The sequence below is a fragment of the Lissotriton vulgaris genome, chromosome 7, assembly GCF_964263255.1.
Source record: "Lissotriton vulgaris chromosome 7, aLisVul1.2, whole genome shotgun sequence".
In the NCBI taxonomy this organism is placed as follows: Eukaryota; Metazoa; Chordata; class Amphibia; order Caudata; family Salamandridae; genus Lissotriton; species Lissotriton vulgaris.
Genome location: NC_141695.1, coordinates 1,440,906,940 through 1,440,930,279, shown reverse-complemented (window position 1 = coordinate 1,440,930,279; position 23,340 = coordinate 1,440,906,940). Strand labels below are relative to the sequence as shown.

Below are 23,340 nucleotides of genomic sequence, written 5' to 3'. Positions count from 1 at the left end.
GACATCCATTCACTCACCAATACACCCATACACACACTCACCCACCCATACAGATGTTTCCATATGCACTCTTGAACCCATACACCCAGTGAATCAACCACTCACATCTATGCACAGTGACACACCTCCCACCCACCCACCCACACACTCAGGCATCCATACAAATACCCAGGCAACCAACCGATAACCCAAATAGACACTCATGTAGCTACTGACAAACGCATGCAGCAGCTTATACAACAACAGGCAGACTGATACAGACATTCACACAGTTTTGTCACTAACCCATGCATTCAGTAAGACACATGTAATCACTCACTTAAACAGTCAGTCACGCACCTACTAAATCCAACATCCAGACACTTATACACCCACTCATTCAATACACCTTGGCATATATATATATATATATAATATATATTTAAAATGTAAAGAGACACAAAGACACTGGATGATGTCATCAGTGATGTCATCAGGGATATCATCAGTGATGTCACTAACCATGTCATGAATAATGTAATATTTGATGTCACCAGCAGTGCATTGCGGGGGTGCTAGTTATAGTTAGCTGAGCTAACTATAACAACAGAGTTTCTATGGTATTGTATGAGTGAAATGTCCAACTAACTATAATGTCCCTGAAACCTATGTTTGTCCCGGCGCTGTGAACATGTGATGGCCAGAGAGGTTCAGCTGGAGAGGTTCGGTGAAGGCTAGATCAGAGAAAAGAGCCAGGTCTTAAGTTTTCTTCGAAACAGAGGCTCTGATGTCAGAAATCTGAGTTCCAACGGTAGTAGATTCCACAGTTTGGAGGTGGCCACAGCAAATGCCCTACCACCCGTGCGTGTAAGACGAAATCGTGGGCAAAACATAAGGCGAAGATGATTGGATCTAAGATCCAACGTCGCATGTGTCACCCTGAGTCTATGCCTTAAGTATGCTGGGCCTCGACCATAGAGAGCTCTAAAGGCAAGGACCAGAGCCTTGAACTGAATGCGGTATCTCACTGGTAGCCAGTGCAGTTTAGCCAAATAAAGTGAAATAGAGTGGCGATAGGGAATGTTACAAATCAGCCTGGCCGCTGAATTCTGCACTGTCTGCAGGCAGTTAATGAGATACGCGGGGCTCCGACATACAAACTGTTTGCGTACTCCAAGTGGGACGTTATTAGGGCATGGAATACTGTCCTGCGGGAACCAAGTGGCAGGAAAGGGATGATTTTTTTAATCATTCGAAGTTTTCCAAAGCAAGATGCCAACACGTTATTAATTTGAGTTTTGCAGGAAAGAGCTGTATCAAATTGGAAGCCCAAATTACGGGCAGCTTGAACTGGTGCCGGGGGGGGGGGGGGGGGGGGATTAAGTTCAGACGGCCACCAAATGTTGGCGGGGATAGAAGATTTCTTGGTAAAAAATAAGACCTCTGTCTTATCAGTGTTCAATTTTAGGTTGTTGGCGGACATCCAGGAGGCGATGTTCACCAGGCAATGGGGAAAATTAGTCAGAGAGCTTTCAGAGTGATCTTTAAAAGAAAACACCAGCTGAGTGTCATCAGCATAAAAGATCACTCTGACGCCCCAAGATTCAACCACTTTCGCCAGCGGCATCAGGTACTCATTGAATAAAAGGCGTCTGAGAGCAGATCCCTGTGGAACCCCCCCATGTCAAAGGTTTCTCCGTGGAGACAAAAGGTCAGAGGAAGACCTGTTGGAATCTGTCAGTCAAAAATGATTTCACCCAGGCCAGCGGGATCCCTCCAATACCCACCTCATGAAGGCGATTCAGCAAGGTGTCATGCAAGATGGTATCGAATGCTGCGGATAGGTCGAGGAGGACCAACATGGCCTCCTCTCCCCTATCCACACATTCGCGAATTGACTCAGACACTTCTAGTAAGGCTGATTCAGTGCTGAAATCTGGCCTGAATCCTGACTGGGTATCATGAAGCAGCTGGTTAGCTTCTAAGTATTCAGACAGTTGCTCTTGTACCGCCTTCTCCAACACTTTTGCTGGCTTGGGGAGGAGTGAGATGGGCCGGTAGTTGCTAAAACATAGTGGGTCAGCACCAGTTTTTTTTAGGATTGGTAACAGCAGCGCATGTTTCCACAAGGAGGGAAAAAGGCCCGATTGCAGGGAGGAGTTCCAAATTTCTAACAGAGGCTTAATCAATAGCGGAGCTATATCGTTCAGAACCTGAGCCAGGGCTGGATCGAGCGGGGATCCTGATTTACACTTCAGGAACAGGGACAAGGCATAATCTTTAGTCAGAGGTTTAAATGAGGTGAATATCAAAAGATAAAGAGGGAGCTACCCTTTTGACAGGAAAAGGATTGGGTCAACAATCTTATGAAAACAAAAAACTCCTTCTCCTGAGTTTGGCAAATGATTAGTGATGCTAGATTTCCCTGGGGGCCATTTGCATCAGACCAAAAGATAGCATGAAAACATTGCATACACAAAAATTAAAAGTTTCATTCATTTATTCAAATAATTTAAAAATAATAACACGTTTTAAAAAAAATTGGAGTTTTTTTAATATAGCTGACTAACAGCAAAAACGAATGTGCACAAGATTGTTTTTATGAAATAACGTGTTATTTTTTAATTATTTGAATAAATGAATGAAACTTTTAATATTTGTGTATGCAATGTTTTCATGCTATCTTTTGGTCTGATACATATTAAGTTGTAAATCTGGTAACCTACGCAATACTTAAATCCCTCCCGCTGATGCAAACAGCCCCCAGGGGAATCTAGCATCACTAATCATTTGCCATACCCAGGAGGAGTTTTTTGTTTTCATTAAATGAGGTGAACACTTCAGCACAGGTGGTATCATGAACTGAAGTTACTGCTATAAGGTTCTGATGAATTGTTGCTGTGATGTTAGCGATTTTCTCGTGAAAGAAATCAGACAGGCCTTCGCTAAGCAGTTGGCTAGGGGTGACGGGGCAGGCCAAGGCAGAGGGATTAGTGAACTCTTTAACAATGTTAAAGAGGGTCTTGGTGGAATTTTCTGCTCTTTTAATTTTTTCCACAAAGTACTGTTTCATGGTGATGCGTTTGAGTTTATGAAACTCTTTGAGGGCTAATCTGTAAAGGGATTTGGCCGCCGGGTCATATGTCCGGTGCCATGAAAGCTCCAGTTTTTTGCATCTACTTCTGTTTTCCCGTAGTTCCGTTGTGAACCAGGGGGCCGAAGGTTTAGATCTTTAGGAGGTAAGATTCTGCATAGGAGCGATTTGCTCAATGGCAGCAGAAAGGTCTTTATTAACCGCATCGCTGCTGCAGTGATTTTTGCGCTGTGCGGCTGTTTTCCGTTTTCCGCGTTACATGACGAGCTCAGCTCGTCATCAGCACACGCCACCCGTGGCTGATGACGAGCTGAGCTCATCATCAGCAGCGAAGGGGTTAAAAGTAGATACCACTGTATTAAGATCAGCAGATTATATATATATATATAAGAAAAAAACTCCCCCTCAAATTATAGGGCCATTTTGTTGTTAGATGCTTCAGTTCAAAAGTTCAAACATTGGGCAGGGTACTCCTAGCCAAATTAGAAGTTTGTGCAGCAGAGAAATCTTTCTTTGCCCAAGTCCAATATGGGGCATAACAGAGCAAGTCCTAAACCTATCTCTGACACTAGGTAAAAATGTCATGGCCAGGAGAGGAGCCATAAACATGGCATTCATGGACCTCTCCTGCACCTCTGACTTAGTGGACAGAGACATTTTATGGGATATCATGGGCCGGGCAGGGGTTGACCCTGCATTATTGTATACTATAATAGGTTTACATCAAGACACCCACATGCGGGTCCGTTACACTCAGCAAAGAGATTACATGTCCCCTAGCCAGGTCAATCAAGGCATACGACAAGGCTGTATTTTAGCCCCTTTTTTAGTTTTAGCCTACATAAATGCCTTGAGACCTTTTTAGACCTTTTTAACATCCTGTACTTGTGATATCCCTAAAACAGGTTCCTGCACTATTTTATGAGGATGACGCAGTTTTAATTGCGCGCACAGCAAATGGGTTACAATCACTTTTAAATGGTTTTAATCATTTTATGCAAGAGCTGAAGGTCAAGGTGAAACTAAGAAACCGTATTTCATGACTTGTGGCACAAAGAATACCAGGTCAAAGAATTTGTTTATTAGGGGAATTGAAATTTCAAAGACAAAAGATTTCAATCATTTAATTCTTATGTATAATGAGAACATGCACTGGAAAGATTAATCTTTGAGAGGAGACAAGGGGAAGGAGGCCTTTCGTGGATCAATTTTGAGGTTCAATAGGAATTTAGGACACAAGCCCGTAGCGGAAATTATTACGCTGTATAAAAGTAACAATCTTACATGAGCACAATGGAGCGGGGGTTTGGGGGCATATAACAGCCAAGGCCCTACCAAGAGCAGAAAATGCATTCTTAAACAGGTTATTAGGGACTCCAAAAGCCACCCCAGGTTTGATTACTCACAGCGAACTTGGGGGAGGCTTCTTGGAAGATGGGGTAGGCTTAGCCCCCATCCAACCGTGGCTAAAAATTTGGACCACCCAAGAATTGGGCTTCATTCAAAGCATAGTTAAAGATTGTCTCGCGCAGAACAACACGATAGCCATTCCTTGGCTTAAGTATATTAAAAACAGCATGTGCAACTTGGGATGATTGACTATTTTGGACAACCTGACAAGAGCTTCCTCTTTCTAAGAACTTGGTAAAGGAAAAGTAGAAAAGTACTTTGCATATAAAAAGGAAGCTAGGTTTGTGAAAGTATTGGATTCAGTAATGGTCCAATAATATGTGCCACTGTCCACCACCAATGGTATGGAGCTCTATCTGACATAAGTAAAGGCCCCGGGGCTTAGATTTTATCTTACACATCTTTGAGGTAACAATATTAATTTCTTAGTGTGCTTTTCTGTCCGACGTACCTGTTTTCAACATACGATGTTGCCCTTGTGATGGGAGGTCACACCAGTCAACCAAGCACTTTATGCTTTTTTGCATTTTATACCTCTTATTTTAGGTTACGTTTCTTCGCCCCATTCTTATAGAAGACATTTTAATAACCACCTGGAGGGCTTGCTGCTTCTTCAGAGACTTGAGTCTCCACTGATTTGTTGCTCATTCCTGAACTTTATTACAAAAGCACTGAAACTGAGAAGAAAATATGCTGCGTAACATGAGTAACGTTATTGTTTTAAAACTGAGCAACACCCACTATATCCTACCTGTAAAATAAATGTTTTCTTCCACTGGGTTTGATGTTCCACCTGTGAATCTTTTAATAGGGGGAAATAGCAATTATAGCATCATGTGCCATGGTTTTACATTAATATGAAGTTTTAAATCTGGATTTTACTGTGCTTTTATAGTCGATAAAACTGAATAAAGCTGCTGAACTGAAAAGAAAAAAACAATTATATATATATATATATCAAGCAAAAGGGTGTCCTCAAAGGAAAGGTCGCACACAGAAGGGTTTCCACACACCATTCCAGGCAGCTGCCACCACCACGAGCCTTTGCAGCGTTCAATATTGCAGTGCGCCAAACGTTTCAAGCCGTAGCCCTTGATCACTGACCTGCAATAAACACAAAGAGGCATCCACTTGAAAATCGGAACATTTATAGGATGTTAACAGTCCCACCCCAGTGGGCGTAGGCAGGCAAGGCATCTTGGTAAATGTAGTCCCTCTGCCAAGACTTCTGTTCCGTGTATACCCCAGTGGATTGGATGCCTCCGCGCACCGGGGAGCGGCCCTTGGGGAAAGAAGAATGACAGAGTTTTAAAAAAATTTAGCCTTTTTTATAAATTGGGGGTAGTTCTAAAAATAACTATTTTTTTTCTTCTTTTATGAACTATTTTATATTTTTATGGGGATAAACGAAAAAACAGGGAACTGAAAATGGCTCAACTGGAGCAGAAAAAAGAAGAAGAAAAAATTAGGGTTTTTTGGGCTATTTGTGGTTGTCCCCAGCAAGGACGATGAGCTTTATGCTCAGTTCACCATAGGAGATGGTCTTACCACAATGTATACATGTTATACAGAAATCCCCAAACCGTGGCTGAATGCAAGGGATCGTCTCCCTTGCCTCTGGTCCCGTTGGAGTGGGTTGATTTCTTTGAGAGGTGGAGCTTGAAGATTGGGGAAGGTTACTGGCCAGTTCCCTCATCTCTGCAGCAGAATAGTTGATTGGATGCCTGCGCTGCATGTGGCGAATCATGGTGTTGTTTCCAAAAGAGTATTTCTTATTAGGGTTTCCCCTGGAAAGTTCCATGCCACAGATTAGGCAAGTCACCTTGGCCGCATTGACTTTTTTCTTGCCCTCTGGGATCGAAAAAAACTCCCATACAATGTGTGGTTTTGGCTGGTATGGGGTATTGTGTTCTGGCAGCCATCTTCTCCTCCCCTCCTCCTCCTCCTCCTCTTGTTGACCACCAATGTAATCTTGTGGTGGTCCTCTTGGTGGTTGTGGTGGTGGTGGTGGTGGTGCAGATGCTCCAGCTGCTGCTGCTATTGAAGCCATTTCAAAGTACAAAATATACCTCAAAGATTGCAAAACAGGTCTTCCTAAGTCAAAGGACAAAGTCAGAATAAGGAAAAAAGGTGGGGTCTTTCATCATTTGGAAAAAAAAAAGGCCTGAACCAATGAGAAGTGTTATTTTGAGGTCACAAGACCAGGGATTTCATCATTATGAAACCAAAACTGTTCTGCACCAATAAAAAGTGTTATTTTGAGGTCACATGACAGACGCACCTACACGGAGGGCCCCCGGCCGCGTCGCGTAAGCGAGTCACATGTTTACGTTGCGCGATCGTATTCGCTCGAGTGCTTCCGGGTGCGCTTACGCCGTGCGTATCACGTGGACGCGGCTACGCGATACGTCACGATGATGTTTTCGTTCGCGGCAATAGCGCTAGCGGGACGCTCTCCGGAGCGCGCCCTGGGGCGCTTCAAAAGACTACGCTTTCCGGGGTGCTCACAGGAACAAAAAACAAAAAAATATATACATTAAAAAAATTGTTTTAAATACAAAGAAAAGATAGGATTCATTCATTTTCAAAAATATTACATTTTATAGTTATAGACATTTGCAATGAACAAAATTTTGAAATTCAAAGAAAAAATGTAGGTTTGGGGCCTTATATATAGTTAGGAATTAGCATTTAAAAAACCTATGAAATTCACTGAAAAAAGCATAGGTTTCACATCCATTATAGTTAGGAATTAGCATTTAAAAAAACCTATTAAATTCACTGTAAAAACCATAGGTTTCACACCAGTTCTGTTAGCTGGAAATTTTACTGACATAAAACCATTGAAATTCCCACGTTATAGTTAGTTGGACTCACTATAACTTGCGCGCCTGCAATGCACTGCTGATGACGTCACATATTACATCACTCATGACATGGTCAGTGACATCACTCATGACATCACTGATGACACCATCTTTGTGACAGAGTGAGAGACCTTTTAGTGTAATGTAACCCTTGAAAAACATAATCAAAAATAGAAACTAACATTTTCAAAAAAAAGGAGATACCCATACCAGTTACAACAACCAATTCAGTAATTCCACCATCTATATACACATCCTCTCATTCTGCAACAGTTCTATATAGTCACTCATACATATACTCACTCATCATATGTAGTGATACACATATACATCCTGTTACACACAGACAGTCATCCAAAAGTTACTCACACACATACTCACACATGCAAATAAACTATTGAACATCCATTTATTTGAATATACAGCTATACACACACTAGCACATTACTTCTAAGGAAACTTACACATACTTACTCTCTTAAACAATCACTTATAGAAACACATACTTATTTAAACAGGAACTCTTTCAATCTCTCACTCTCACATATACTCACTTATATACATTAATACTCACATATACTAGATTAAAACATATGTAGTTACTGATAAAGACACTAGTGAGACAGTCATTCACTCACTAACACACACATATACACACACATCCACCCATACAGTCCTGCACATATGCTGTCTTCAAAAGACATAGAAACAGTGAGTCAATCATTGATGCATCTATGTGTTAAGTAACACCCCCACCAAACCATACAGACACTCATACTGATACTAAAAAAAATCTAATAACCCATATACACACACATGTAGCTACTCACAAACCCATGCAGCCACTTATACACAAAGTGAAACACTGATACAAACATTTAAATATTTAAACAATACTCGCTAACAATAAGCCAGATAGCCAATCATTTTTTTTTTTATAAAACATCCATTAACACCCTTATTTAAACATTTATTCGTCCATCGACCTTTTCAAATACATATATAAAACATATTGATTTTTCAGAAAGACACACATTCACTGACCATGTCATGAGTGATGTCATGAGTGATGTCACTGACCATGTCATGAGTGATGTAATATGTGACGTCATCAGCAGTGCATTGCAGGGGCGCGCAAGTTATAGTGAGTCCAACTAACTATAACGTGGGAATTTCAATGGTTTTATGTCAGTAAGATTTCCAGCTAACTATAACTGGTGTGAAACCTATGGTTTTTTCAGTGAATATATTATATATATATATATATATATATATATATATATATATATATATATATATATATATATATATATATATATATATATATATATATATATATATATATATATATATATATATATATATATATATATATATATATATATATATATATATATATATGTATATATATATATATATGTATGTATATATATATATATATGTATATATATATATATATATGTATAAATATATATATATATATATGTATAAATATATATATATATATATATACATATATCCTTTCATTATTAAGATATTTAAGTTTCAAAGAACTCTTTATTAATAGCACAGTAGCATAGAGCCCTCCTGTTTATGTACGTTTTGCTTCAAAATGGCAATAGGCTTAAAAGCACTAAGTGTGCAGGACTGTTTGACCGGCCCACTAAGGCCGGCCAAACAGTGATGCACACTAGGCATCTTCCATATCAGGCTGCATTACACAGCCTGGTAGGGAACATGCCCAGTTTCCCATTCCCCGTCTGAGCATCGAACAACAGTACTCAGACCAATCACAACGCTGCATTGTGATTAACTCAGGGAAGCCTGGGAGCCCGGGTGCATTCTGCTGACAGCCGGGACTGCAGGAAGAAGACGAGGACGAAGGAGAGGCAGCGGACAGCCGTTAAAGGTAAGATGTTTTTTTATTTTTTCTGCGGTGCTTGAAAATCTGGAGAGGACACTTTCTCTGAAGAACTATGGCTGCATTCAAGTAACTTACTTTTCGAAAATTCCCAGATTCATATGCTTTTTTAACCAAATTTAAATCTGTGTCATCTACCAGCAGTGTTTTTGCATTAGATGGCAGACCTCTAAGAGTCTGATTATGAGTTTTGTGGCCCTGGAGTGGGCGGCAGGCCACCGCTGAGCTTCTGGACCACTGAAACTCATTGCAGACTGCTAGTTTTGTGGCTTAGTGGGTGGGCAGGTGGTATGGCAGTTCCGCAGCGATGCTGTTGAAAGGCTCATTGTGAACCTTAAACAGCACCGCCAGGGGGAGCATACCTTCCAGTGCAGGAACAGGGGGTGCAGGTGTACAGGGGGCACAACATGTGCCCCCCTGCATGAACCCCCATGCACAGGGGCAACATGGCCCCCTTTCTTTCCTCACTGCCAGCAATTACATAGAGGAAAAACCTCCATGAGACCGCTGGCGGTGAAGTCGTAATATGCTTGGCAGTGCCTCAGGGTCTCATGGCAGTTTTTTTTATTTGTACAGCTAAATTTTTGAACAGTTAGACATTTATTTGGTTCGTAAATACACTTTAAAATGGAAAGCTAGCATGACTGTCTCACATAGCAGGCTCATGTGCATTATGTGGCTCACATGCGATCCATATTGATTGCAGTAAAGAAAAACAGAACGTTGTTCTTTGGCTACTAGTACTATGAAGAAGATTACAAATCTGCACCACAGAAATTAATCCAGGACACAAAATCTAGCCCAGGAATATCAGTAGTGTGGCACTGACTGTAGCTCATCACTCTAAATCTGAATTTTTTTCTTACTTACACAGTTTAGAAGATATTGGGTTTTAGAGTCTTAGTTGCACCATAATCCTAAAATCCAGTTCCCCAGGCGAACCCAGCTGTTTCAGGTATGTGGGTGGAAAGGCCAACCAAAAATCCCATTTGCGACCATCTCATTTCGAAATACAGAGCCTTAAAATGTTGATATCACTAGGTGATGTATCTTAGGCACTAGCCAAACACCAGCACCAATAGCGCATTTACTCTGCCTTTAGCAATAGGTTCATTACCTAACTTTTCTCATCTAGAATGAGGTTTCATTTCCTGGGCACAGACTACTGGATACTCTACAGCCTCACTAACTGCATGCTAAGACTATATCACTTTCAGAATTAGCGGTTAGCTTACTGGATGACTGCATTTCATTTGGTCCGGGATCCTGTATATATTAAGTGGTGTTCTTTTCTTGAATTGGGTTTTTAACTTCAAACCTAATGAGTTTCCAGTCTTCCAGCAAGGGCCAAGCTTTATATATCTGCCTGGCACCAAATATCCAATGGATGAACAAATTGGGGCACATTAGGATAACGCCACCACCCGTATGGCGGTGGCGATCCGCCCGCCAAAAACCTCCGCCCGCTACCATTTCCCCCTGCCCCATTACCATGGTGGGGGTACCCCGGCGGACGGGAAGACCGTCCGCCGGTTTCCGCCAGTAGGCAATCTGCAGTTTATATAGTGGCGGTGTCTGTTGGACACCGCCAGCCATATTACTATGAGGGCAGAAGAATGCCTTTCCGTGGCATTGCCGCCACAGAAAGGCATGCAGGAATTGCTTGTAGGGGCCCTTTGCGGGCCCCCAGGGACTCTGGGGTGTGCACATGGGGGTACCTATGATACCCCCCTGCAGTTCCATGCACAACATGGCAGGCACCATGCGGTGCCTGCCATGTTGTGCATGGAAGTGCATGACATGCCTTCTTGGCATTGTGGGGGGGGATTCAGCGTGCACCGCCTGCCACCATGTTAGGAATGCAGGATGCGCCTGCCACTGTGGCAGGCACATCCTAATGGCACCCACGGGACCCCCGCCCTTATGGCAGGCGGTCCCCTTTTACGTCAGGTCCGCCCGCCATCCTATTGTGCCCCTAAATTGGGAATTCACAAAACTATGGAAGGCTGCTGGAACTGTTTCCCATAGGATAACAGTGGCCCTAGGTTATTACAAGTATAGTGTCTCAACAACTGTGTATGAGATTGTATCCCTGCCTTACACTGTACAAAGATCTTCTGCTTCAGTAATATTGATATTTCTAATACATTTGGAAGTGAAACATTTTATTTTTAGAAGATAAATGTTTGTAACACAGATGTTTACAGTCTGTCATTACAGTACTTGCACTGCATCAGGGTTTCAAATTTTTTAGCAATTGAATCTGCTCTCCTTTGGAGAATAAATGTACAAAAAGGAAGTCATTTAGTTATCCAACTAGAGGGCATCAGAATGTATTAACTTGGACTCTAGTGGTAAACATCAGTACACATTATGGAAACTGCAAAGCAACATCTCATTGTCCCTGGATCCAGAGAAAAGACTTCACATTCACATGTATCCAGGTAAAAATAGCTATCACTTGCATTTTCCTTCATTATTAGCTTTTTCTTTGAGTCCATAAGAGCATTTAACCCCTTGTGCGGGGCCGCGATTCTGCGCCTTTGCGGCACATTCCGATCGCGGGTGCGGTCATGACGGCCGGGAGCCGTCATCAGCACACAAGCACTGTGTGCCATGACTGCTACCGGCCGTCATCAGCATGGAAGGGGTTAAAGAATTAACAGTATTCAATATCCTCAGCAGAAGTCAAAACCGCTCAAGTGATGCAATACTGGTTCACTTAAAAATAGTCGGCTACATATTCCAGAGAATGTCGCTGATTTGGATCACTCAGATTGCATTTTTTTTTAAACGTGATACTGGCTGCAATGGCTGCAGCAAATGCACAATAAAAACAAAGGTTAATGGCTTCCATGCAAATCTACACATCTCACATTTAAATTTAGTGTATAACAAATATTCAGAATCATTCAGATTTAATTTAAAACCTGTTTCATTCTCAGATAGTAAATGATTATACAACCTTTTTGACCGCTTAACACTGAAGAGCAGATAAACGCAGAATTTATATTTACTACGAACAGTCCTAAACCTATGTTTACCAGGTAACATGTATAGAAATGTAGAAAATCCAACTGCCAGTACAATACTATTTTGCAGTTTCTGCTACAGTCAATTTTCAAACAACTTTAAGGGAAAAAGTTGAAAGAGAGAAAGAGCATGCAAGAGAGCTCAAGCAGTAAATCTACTCTGGTTCACACATGACAGTAGGAGACATGTCATGAGAAGACTGGAAGTAAGATATACGTGATTTATCACAAGACTTGACTCACTGCAGGCTGGAGTGCTGGCAGCGGAGTCTCAAACTGAGGTTGGATGAGCTGCAGAGGTTCGTGCTTCACATTCAGCTGTTCATATGCCCTAAAGAAAAGGACAATAAGGAAAAGGTGAGAAGGGAGCAAAGAGAACCGTAGAGTGTGTACAGGTTACATTTATTAAAGAATATGAAGCAGTGTGATGATTTGTTCGTGATTTAGATCTGGTTTTAGTGTTTCAAGTGAATATTTCATCTGAAATTAGGCAACACACACTGGAGAGCCAATTTTTTTATCACACAGGGAAGGACGATATGAATAAGGGGATGACAGTGTGACTATTGGCGGTAGAAGGAGAGAGAGCAGGACAAGGAGAAACATGCACGCAGAAGTAGAAATGTTCATTAAAACAAGATAGAAAGCATATGAGAATCTGGTAGCATGAACAAAGCAGACATGGAGAGTGCTGTTTAGAGGAGAGTTGAAGTATGGCAATGTGAGAAACAACAAAGCAGGAGACATAAGACATGAGTGCCAAGTGAGAAGAGAAAGAATATACTGAGTCAGATACCATATATAGCCGCTTTGTCACTGACTCATGACAAAATGCCCGTACGTCTGTCACAGGTACCAGTCAGTTAAAAAGTCATTTTCTGAGCCAGTTATTAGGTCAAGGAAGCAGCACATTGAATAAGTTACTTACCTTCGGTAACACCTTATCTGGTAGAGATTCTTTCTAGCCACAGATTCCTTACCTTAGGATATTTCCCATTCATCAGACTGGATCTGGAAATTTTCGAGCAGTACATCTGTGAGATGGACTATTTCTACAAGGCCTTTTCCTTTCTTCTCACCGATGGACCCAATGAACAGTTGATTGTCCACCCAGAACTCTTTGGTACGATCAATGTAGAATGAGAATGCTCTTTTTGGGTCAAGACAGAGGAGTCTCTCCCCCGCTTTGGAAGGTTGAGGTGGAGCAAAGAAGGTGGGTAGTGTGATGGTCTGGCCTACATGAAAGAGTGTCACTACATTTGGTAGGAAAGAGGCACCTGTTCTTTAAACCAGTTTGTCTTGGGGTAAACAGTTATGTAAGGAGTGTGCACTGAGAGTTTTGGCAGTTCACTAACCCTCATGGCCGATGTAATGGCCACTAGAAAAGCTGTTTTAATGGTCAAAAGACGTGGAGGGTTTAGTGCAAGGGCTCAAGAGGTGAGCATATCAGGAAGATCAAGACTAGGTTCAAGTCCTATTGCATCATAATGAAGGATTTAGGAGGTAACAAATGTCGTAGTCCTTTTGGAAAATTAGTCAGAACAGGTTAATTAAAAAGGAGAGCTGATCCGGCAACCGCAAGAACCCTGATATGTCAGAAAGATTTTAACTGAGCCCAAAGCAAATCTTGCAGGGCTAACGAGAGAACAAACAACAAAACCTCAGACAAAGGAGCAGAAGGGGGATCAATATTTTTGGAAGCACACCAAGCCACAAATTTGTCCCAGCAGCATGCATACACATAAAAAGCACACAGAGGCAACATAAAATTTACAAAAATGCTCAAATGCACAGTAGGTAACACAATCCAGTCTCTTTGGTGATGTAAGATATATTCTTTATAATGGATTCTTGAATCATTCATGGCGTAAGATGATCGAACAAAGCAGCCAAAATACAGCCAACGCGTTTCGCCCCAATGGGGCTTCCTCAGGGCAATAATAAGAATCCTCCAGTCTTATAGTGATCACTCTTTGACCAAAAGAGCCTGTATATCCTGACAAAGATGGAAGAGGTGGTTCTCCGTAAGCTGGTTTGAGAATGGTTTCTAAAAAGGGGATGGAATAACCCAGCTGAACAATCTGAAGTACCCACTTGTCCAATGTCATGGACTGACAGCGAGGTAGGTGATGTCGGATTCTACTGCCCACTGGGTGACCGTGATGGTACGAGAGCAAACTAAAGCGTTTTGAGGCTGCTGCTGCTGGTGGGGATGAGGGGGGTGGACAGGGTAGACCTCTGGCTGTGTGTCCCACAAAGTTTGTGGGTACAGCGGCAACGAAAGGACTGGGGAGCCTATGGGCTTTGGTGGTTGGCTGAGAATGGACATTGCTGGTAGCCCCTACCATAGCCACAGAAGGGGTGAAAGGCAGAAAGTGATTGACATGGGACCATGGAGACCCCAGGGATGGGACAGTGGCCTGACTGTCCTTAAAGCCCTCCAGCGCAGAAGTTGCCTTATTGCCGAAGAGGCAGGTGCCATAGAAAGGCATGTCCAGAAGGGATGGCTGGACATTTCCCGAAAAGCCAGTAGATATCAGCCAGGAATGGCATCTGATTGCCACTGATGACTCCATCGCGTCTGCCTAGCGAGTCGGTGGAATCCAGTCTGCAGGGAAGGTTGAACTTTACTGCATCCCTGTCATTGGCAATTGGCAATGGGCTGGGTTAGTATGGCTCGGGCCTCCTCCAAGACCATGAGTGGCACTTGTGCAACTGAATCCCAAACTGTGTGGGTCTATTGGCTAAGAGGCTCAGTGCAAGCTGGTGGAAGAGAACATCGTCTTGCAAAGATATCCAGTCTTTTGGATTCCCTATCTGGTGGTGGGGTAGGGAATGCAACAGGGTTTACTTTGGAGATGGAGAACTGGACAACCAGATCCTCTTGGGTGGGGTGATGGATGGGGTGATGAGTGAGGAAAGCTGAGTTACCAGGAGAAGGGCGATGAGCAATTATCTTGTGCATAGGAGCCCCTGTGCAAGACTTGGCCCATGTCCAAAGTACGACACCTGTGAGGGATTCATTAAAAGGGAGGAGAGGTTCTGTGGGGGGGGGGGGGGGGGGGGGGGGGGGAGACACCCGGCTGAAGCAACTGTCAAGACAATGGTCTCCACCTCTACTGAGACTAACATTAGCTCCAGGACCTCAGCTGCCCTGCTCACCACCATAGCATAGGAAGCCCTTACCTCTGTAGGCACACTAAGAGGAGAGCCTGTCTTGGGAGTTCTCGCCAGACCCTCATATTGTTTATCCGTGTGCTCTTCCAAGTGGTTATGGTAACCATGAGGATCCTTAGATCTACATCAATCATACTCATCATAGGAGCTTTCGAACAAAGAAGACCCTGGCTCCGACTCGGACACCAGTTTGCCTTCATATCGGAGTTGGGTATGATGATGAGGTCAGTGCAACTGACTAGCCATGGGACCTGGTTCCGGGGAAGGTCATGGTCGCGCAACTAGACCCTGTCTAAATCCACGAAGCTTGACTGGTGCCAAGGGTGTACCCGCCAGAGGAAATCTAGTTGGGGGAACCGTACGAACCCATGAGACCCGAAGGCACTCTAGAAGAGACGAACCCACCCAAAATTGAGGTGAATGACCTCATAAAATTAATGTATTTGGTAGAGTGGCGCGCCAGGAAACTCGGGGAGTCATGGTGAGGACCCAGAGGTGAGTACCACAGCAGATTATTAATAATTGTGGTGCTACCAATGTTCCACCTAGGTAGCACGGCCACCCGACCTCCCTCTACATGCCACGCAGTAGGAGGCTCTGTGCGTGCACATAAAGTTAAATCTGAAGTCCTCTTACTTTTTACTTTTTAAACTAGCAGGTCTCTTTTTCATTAGCGTCCGGCAGTACCACACTTTTAGAGAGGCGCTCATTTTAAGTGCCTTATATGCAAATTGTGACATGCTACTGCATCTATTAACATCATGATTATGACGCTGTGTGATTAGTTCCACTGGTGTGGGACTACTGTACTAGGTAGCGCAAAGCAGTTCATAAATTCATGTGAGATATATGGGACAAAAATTGTAAAGACGCTTTGCTGAAAAAGAACTTACTTCAGAAAAATAACTGAATGTGTTTATTGATGCAGTGCTCTTTCACAAACCACTTTGTAAAAACTAGACAGACGTTGTCAGTGCTTGTTGAACCCGTGGTTGCTGGTGGGGGCTACCAGCACTCATTTTTGGCGTCCTGTACTTAGTTTTCATTGGGCCTGAAGAGTTATCAGAGGGTGTTGCAGTAGTATAATCTGGAGCCAACAGTAGGTGAAATGGATCCGTGTTTGCCAGCCTTTGAGCGGCGAGAGAGCAGGTCTCAAGATATAGAATTTTAAGGCGCAGGAGGAGGACAAGCTGAAATTTGAGAGTCTAATTTTAAGCTGAAAAACTAAGAAGGTATTTAGCATCACAATTTGGGACTGACAATAAGGAAAGAAGTAAATCAGCAAATAGTAGCTTTGACACCACATTGCTTCATTCTAGTCAGTAAGACAGGGGCGTACAGAAGGCCCCGAGGAGCTGGGGCTCTCTGGGGTGGGGGGGCCATCAGCCCTCAAGTCATGCCATAGTAGGCTCTGCAGAACTTGTGAAATGTCTTGGTATATGAAGTAGTTAAAAATTCGGGGAAAGCCACTGCTTTCCGGAGGAAAAAGACACAGATTTCAACATTGTTGTTGATTAAATAATGATTGCAGAGAAGGGCTCAGTGAGAACCCCTTAGCTCCTGGTAAAAGCCTGTTCTTGGAAGCCAAGCCGAGAGGCACTGAGAACGAGGTTTCCAGCTCTCCCCTGAAGAAGAGTATACTATGGTGCTGATTTTGAGCCAGGTGCAGAGGGGTTTAACACGCCCTGGCAGCCCCTGTGACGCAAAGGGCGCCCCGTTACTTTTAGAGGCTCCCTCAACTTTCATGTGGCTCCCATTCAGGCCAAGGTCCATAAATATCTACGAAATTATGGGAGACTCAGGGGCCCCTCCTTACATTCAGCAGGGGGCCCCATCATTTTGCGTTACATCACTGCAGTGCAATGGTGTCAAGGGCCACTGAGAAATCTAATAGTAATAAAACACAGAGTTTCTGTTGGTTTCTGCTTACCTTTGGTAACAATGTTTCTGGTTGATACATAGTCTTCCTGTAGATTACACACCTTTTGCATATTCACCAGGCTTCAGAATGGTTGGTAAAAGCTTTACTCCACCCCTAGCAGATTTCCTAAGGGACAGTTGGTGGTGCCATGCAACACCTGCCACAACTCCGCATCCTTGACATGAAGTCACTGGTGTATAATAAGCACCAGCCTGTGGGCCGTCGTCACTACCTGGTACATTTTCTACGACCCGGTGAGGCTGGGCAGAGCGGAACCAAGGGAAGAATCAACAACAACGAATATAGTTGCGCATAACACACTTGCATACATTAGAATCTCATTAAATATGACACAGGCTTATGGGGGCTACAGTGGTGGAGAATATGCAGGAATATTATGTATTCAAAATACTGAAAGGTTGGGGGGCGTGGCCAGCAGCCGGCGATGGCGGCAGCCTAGAAGGAGAGCTCCGTGCTTGAGGCGGCTCCCGGATCAATCCGATCATCTATCCGTCTTTCAAAACTTCCCGGGCGGGAAGGCACAGAAGCCTAGGACCAAGCGGCAACGAACCGGACCAGCGGGACCTCAATCCGAGGTCGGGAAGTACGGTTCCGACAGAATCCAGAAGGGGCCTGTGCGCGGCGTCCAGACCGGGGACCACAGTGAGCGGCAAGCCTGGGAGGAAGTGGCCTGTCTCGGGCAACAAAACCACCGGAAATGCACGGCCGCGGAGAGCAGCGGCGATAAACAGACCGGAGCACCCAGCCGCCTTCGCCGGACATCGGGGGCCCGCGATTCCTGACGTGGGACACATTGGAGGTGAGGGAGACACAATTGCGGGCGCCCGGCGAGGGAGACGACAGGCGCACAGAGCGGCGAAATCCAAGCCGGCAACCGCCATCTTGGCCGGCGGCGGCCAGAGCGCTGGGGCAGGAGACGGGGAATCCGCGCTGCAAACCACACCGTTCAGCAACTCCCCCCCACCGCCCGAGGGCGCAGTGAGCGGCGAAGAGCCCGCATGCAGAATAGACTTCGAGACACCCCCGCCAGGCTTGGGCCCTGACACCTGACGGGCATCTACACGGGGCACTCGTCCTTTACCCGGTGGGGTCTGTCTGGCGCCAGCCCGGGGCCCCCCACCTACACCAGAGGTCCCGAGCAGTGGATCCGACGGCCACGAGCAGAAGGTGGCACACGTGGACATTACGGGGGGCAGGGAAAGCTCCCTTAGGGCGACGCCGATTGATTGCATACCACGCAAATTAGCCCGAAACCTTACTGGCAGCCTCACACCATCGAACGACCGAAACCCTGTCCAGCCTGGTACCTTTACTGGACGCAGCACCTAGAGTGCCCCTCAAAGGCTGCACTTCACCCCTACACACCGAGTGGGCCCCGAGACAATCCCCGAATAGCTGTCTGAGGAGGTCAGGAAGGCACGGCCCCCAGTGGAACTTGTGGTGAAGCGACTACACAACATCAGGCCGGCCCAAGGGACGCCGAAATGGCCGGCAAAGGGCCTAAAAACGGGGCGGCCCAATCACGCCTGGACCGGTTTGCGTATGAAAAGCCCGGCTCCCCCTCGCAGGAAGCCAAATCGCAATCAAGCAAGACGGCCGACGTGCCCAGTGGCAAGAAGGCGACAATTGACGACGTCATGCGGGCCCTCACACAGGTACAAGCCACGGTGGGGTCGATCTCAGCTGAGATTACACTTATAAGGGCGGACTTTCATAAAATGACAGAGAAGGTGAATAACATGGAGGTGGTGACCAAATCCTTGGTTGAAGACGTGTCGGAACTGCAAATCAGCATGGAGCGCATCTCAAAAGAAAATAAGGAACTGCGCGACAAGCTTGATGACCAGGAAGGGCGCTCAAGGCGGAATAACATCCGTATAATAGGTGTGCCAGAATCGGAAGACACGAGGGCGATGGACCTGTACGTGGAGAACCTGATCAAAGAGACTCTGAAGCCCAAAGGACTCTCAGCCTTCTTCACAGTGGAAAGGGCACACCGGGTACCGGGAGGACGCCATAAGACGGGCGCTAACCCCAGACCAATAATAGCTAGACTCTTCAATTTCAGGGATCGGGACGCCATCCTACAGGCGGCGAGGAACTCACCTCCCATTAAGATCCAAAACGCGACACTGGCATTCTTTCCTGACTACACGGCCGAGGTTGCACGGAGGAGAAGAACCTTCTTTGAAGTCAAAAAAGAACTGAGGGCCAGGGAAATCCCGTACTCCATGCTCTTCCCGGCCAAGCTTCGGGTCGTGGCTGACAACAAGACCTAGTTTTTTGATTCCCCGGAGGTGGCGCAAGATTGGTTGGAGGGATGGAGAACGACGGGCCTCCCCCGTCGGTCCAACAGACAGAACAAGCACCGTACTGCTGGCTCTCGACAGGGCTCGCAAGCCAACGACGAAGACGCAGAGATACATTCTCCTTTGGCCGATCATCATGAGGACAGTGCTGACGGAGGGCTATGAATCACTGCTGTTGACTGGATGAACCGATGAAAACAAAGACTGACAAGGCCGCTTTGGACACTGGGCGGAAGGGCCTCCGCAGCTGAGGAAGGGGGCCGCCGACCACGGAGACACCTTCACCCCAGCGAGCAAGTACTATGTTATGGGTTGGGATCAAGCACTCTGCTGAGTTGGGGGGGCGGGCAGTTTTGAGTCCGTTGAGCAGGGGGGCAGGGAGGGGGGGAGTTGGGGGTAGGATGGGGTTATGGTTCTTAGTTTCTACACGGGGTCAAGATTGCTACAAAGGGGCACATGAACACAGAATGATAACGTCACGATACTGCACGCGGAGTCACTACACGGACCTCCGGGTCCTCCATGAGCACGACTTCTCAGTCCGCATACCCGAACATGATGGGGGAGGGCACTGATGTAGGGCGGGCGTCCCCGTTGAGCCTAATGTCCTGGAATGTGAGGGGTCTGGGCGACAAAATTAAACGAGGGCTGGTCCTGCACAGTATAAAAAGACTGAATCCCGCCCTGGTCCTACTACAAGAAACACACCTCACAGGCACGGCCACAAAGGCCCTAGACAGGAAGGGCTATAGCATGGTGGCCCACTCTGAGTTCACAAAGGGGTCCCGGGGCACCGGGATACTAATTCACCGCTCATCCAGGTTTGTAATCCAATCAGTGGCAGTGGACACACAGGGCCGCTTCGCAGCGGTGCATGGACAGTGGGAGGGAAAACCCCTTAACGTGGTATCAGTATACATCCCGCCGGCACTACACACCATAGCCTTCCCGGAACTAGGTAAATTCCTATTAGACCTTCCAGAGGGGGCTCTCGTAATGGGCGGGGATTTTAATGCAGTGGCTCAAGACGCCCTAGACCGATACCCAACGCGTACACAAACACCGGCACACTCCAAATTGCATGACTTCATGGAAGCGCAGGGCTTAGTGGACATATGGAGGCGGCTCCACCCAGTGGACCGGCAATACACATACTACTCAGCAGTCCACGACAGCCTGTCGCGGATTGACTATTTCCTGACGTTGGAAGGGGGTCTCCTCACTTACACTGACTCTCAGATCAGACCGCGAGGGGTCTCCGACCACTCCCCGCTAACACTGACTCTCTCCAGTCAGGAACGGACCCATAGGCGACTCTTCCCTATCTACCCGGGCTACCTTAGGGAGCCTGTCATAGCCAAGGCCTTGAAAAGAAATACACGATCCTACCTCACCGAAAATGTGGGTTCAGTGGCGTCGCCTACGATCCTGTGGGAAGCCTACAAAACGGTACTCCGCGGACAGGCGATTTCAGTGATCGCACAACACAAGCACACACAGCGTCAGGAACTGATAGGTCTGGAGGGACAACTTGACAAGGCAACACAGGACCACGAAGGGAACCCAACTGGGGACACACAGCACGCGCTCCGAATGGCCCAGCAACGCCATACCGATTTTCTGCGCCGCAGAGTGAGGGAACATATGTCAGCGACTACGAGTAGGGTATACGACATAGGCGACAAAGCAGGGAAGCTCCTGGCATGGCTGGAGAAAGCACGGGGAGGTCAGAGGGCCATACTCCAGCTGAAAGACCCTAATGGCGAGATGCATACCAGTCCGGCAAGAATAGTGGAACTCCTGGCAGACCACTTCCACTCCGTGTACACCCCTGAGTATGAGGTCACACGGGAGATGGCAGAGAGCTCGCTCAATGGAGTGCCGACTCGCACTCTCGCCCCCGACCAACGGGATGAGCTTGACTCCGACCTGACAGCGGAAGAAATACAGCTAGCCATAACAGCACTACACCCGGGGAAAGTGCTAGGCCCCAATGGTGTGCCGATAGAGTGGTACAAGATTATGTCCGAAACACTATCCACGCAGTTGCTCGATATGTTCCAGGAGTGTCGGGAACAGGGGCGACTGCCTCCTGATCAACGAACGGCCACAATTGTCGCGATACCCAAGCCCGGCAAACCCCCTGAGGACTGCGGATCGTACCGCCCGATCTCCCTCCTTAACGCTGAGAGCAAAATCCTGGCGAAACTGTTGGCCACCAGACTCCTGCCTCACCTGACGCATTTGATACACCCGGACCAGTCGGGCTTCATGCCGCACCGGAGTACGGCGCTGAACCTGAGACGGCTGCACGGGGTGCTGGCCCGAGCCCCGCGGTTGGAGGAACCAGCGGCGGTACTGTCACTAGATGCCAAAATGGCGTTTGACATGGTGGAGTGGCGCTATCTCTTTGCGGTCCTGGAACACATGGGTATTGGCCCGACGTTCATATCATGGGTCAGACTACTGTACACCGAACCCATGGCGCGGGTAACCGCAAATGGCCACATATCTAGGGAGTTTCCGCTGGCACGGGGCACGAGGCAAGGGTGCCCACTCTCGCCACTACTGTTCGCCCTAGTGTTGGAACCCCTAGCCACAATTATCAGAACCACCCAGCTGCTGAAAGGCATACAATGGGGAGGTGGCTGGGAAGATAGAGTATCCCTATACGCCGACGACATGCTCGTCTACCTCATGGACCTCACGAACAGCATCCCGGTCCTACTGGCACTGTGCGAAACCCACGGTACAGCCTCGGGATATAAACTTAACTGGTCCAAGTCCATACTCTTCATGGTACAGGGTGACCCTCCAGCCTTGCCTGAGGATGGCCAATTACTCGTAGAACACGTCTCCTTTAAGTACCTAGGGATACAGATCATGAGGGATCACTCGACCTTCCTTGACCTGAATCTTAAGCCCCAGCTGGACAGGCTGAAGGCGGACGTGCGCCACTGGAAAAATCTCCCCTTAACTCTATTAGGTAGAGCAGCGCTCTTTAAGATGATGGCGCTGCCTCGCTTCCTCTACGTCCTGGAAAACACGCCAGCGATGGTCCCCGTATCATTCTTCCGCCACGTGTCGGCACAATTGTCCGGCCTTCTGTGGGGTGACAAACCGGCTAGGGTTGCGCAATCGAAGTTAACCAGGGACTGGTACAGTGGGGGGATAGCCCTCCCCAACATCGAACTGTACTACTGGGCCGCTCACCTCAAGGTGATCAACCAATGGGTCCACGCGGCACACGACGACCCGGCATATGAGGCGGATAGGCATCAGCTGCGCACGTCCACCCTTCTGGCCCCACTCTACAACAAAGGGATAGTGAGAAAATTGGAGGGACCTACCAAACACACGGTAGCCATCTGGCACAAAGCGCAAAGGCGGCTGGCCTGGGAGGGAGTGATCACTAAACTCACGCCACTATGGGACACCAAAGCCCTCGGCAACCTGCGCAGTTCAAAAGGGTTTGATCAATGGGATACCATTGGGATCTCCACGGTGGGCGACCTATGGACAAGAGATGGAGTGCTCTCATTTGCGACCCTGAGGGAGCAATATAACCTAGAGGTGACCGAAACATACAGATACATACAAATTAGGCAC

General features: G+C 46.4%; 1 protein-coding gene across 1 annotated transcript in view; it reads right to left on the bottom strand.

Moving 5' to 3' along the window:
- Positions 1–23,340, bottom strand: part of IFT52 (intraflagellar transport 52) — a 292,137-nt gene that overhangs the window by 70,317 nt on the left and 198,480 nt on the right. The window contains exon 11 of the mRNA XM_086932254.1: positions 12,547–12,634. Within this exon, the coding sequence (XP_086788380.1) occupies positions 12,547–12,634 (88 nt within the window). The remainder of the gene's footprint in view (positions 1–12,546; positions 12,635–23,340) is intronic.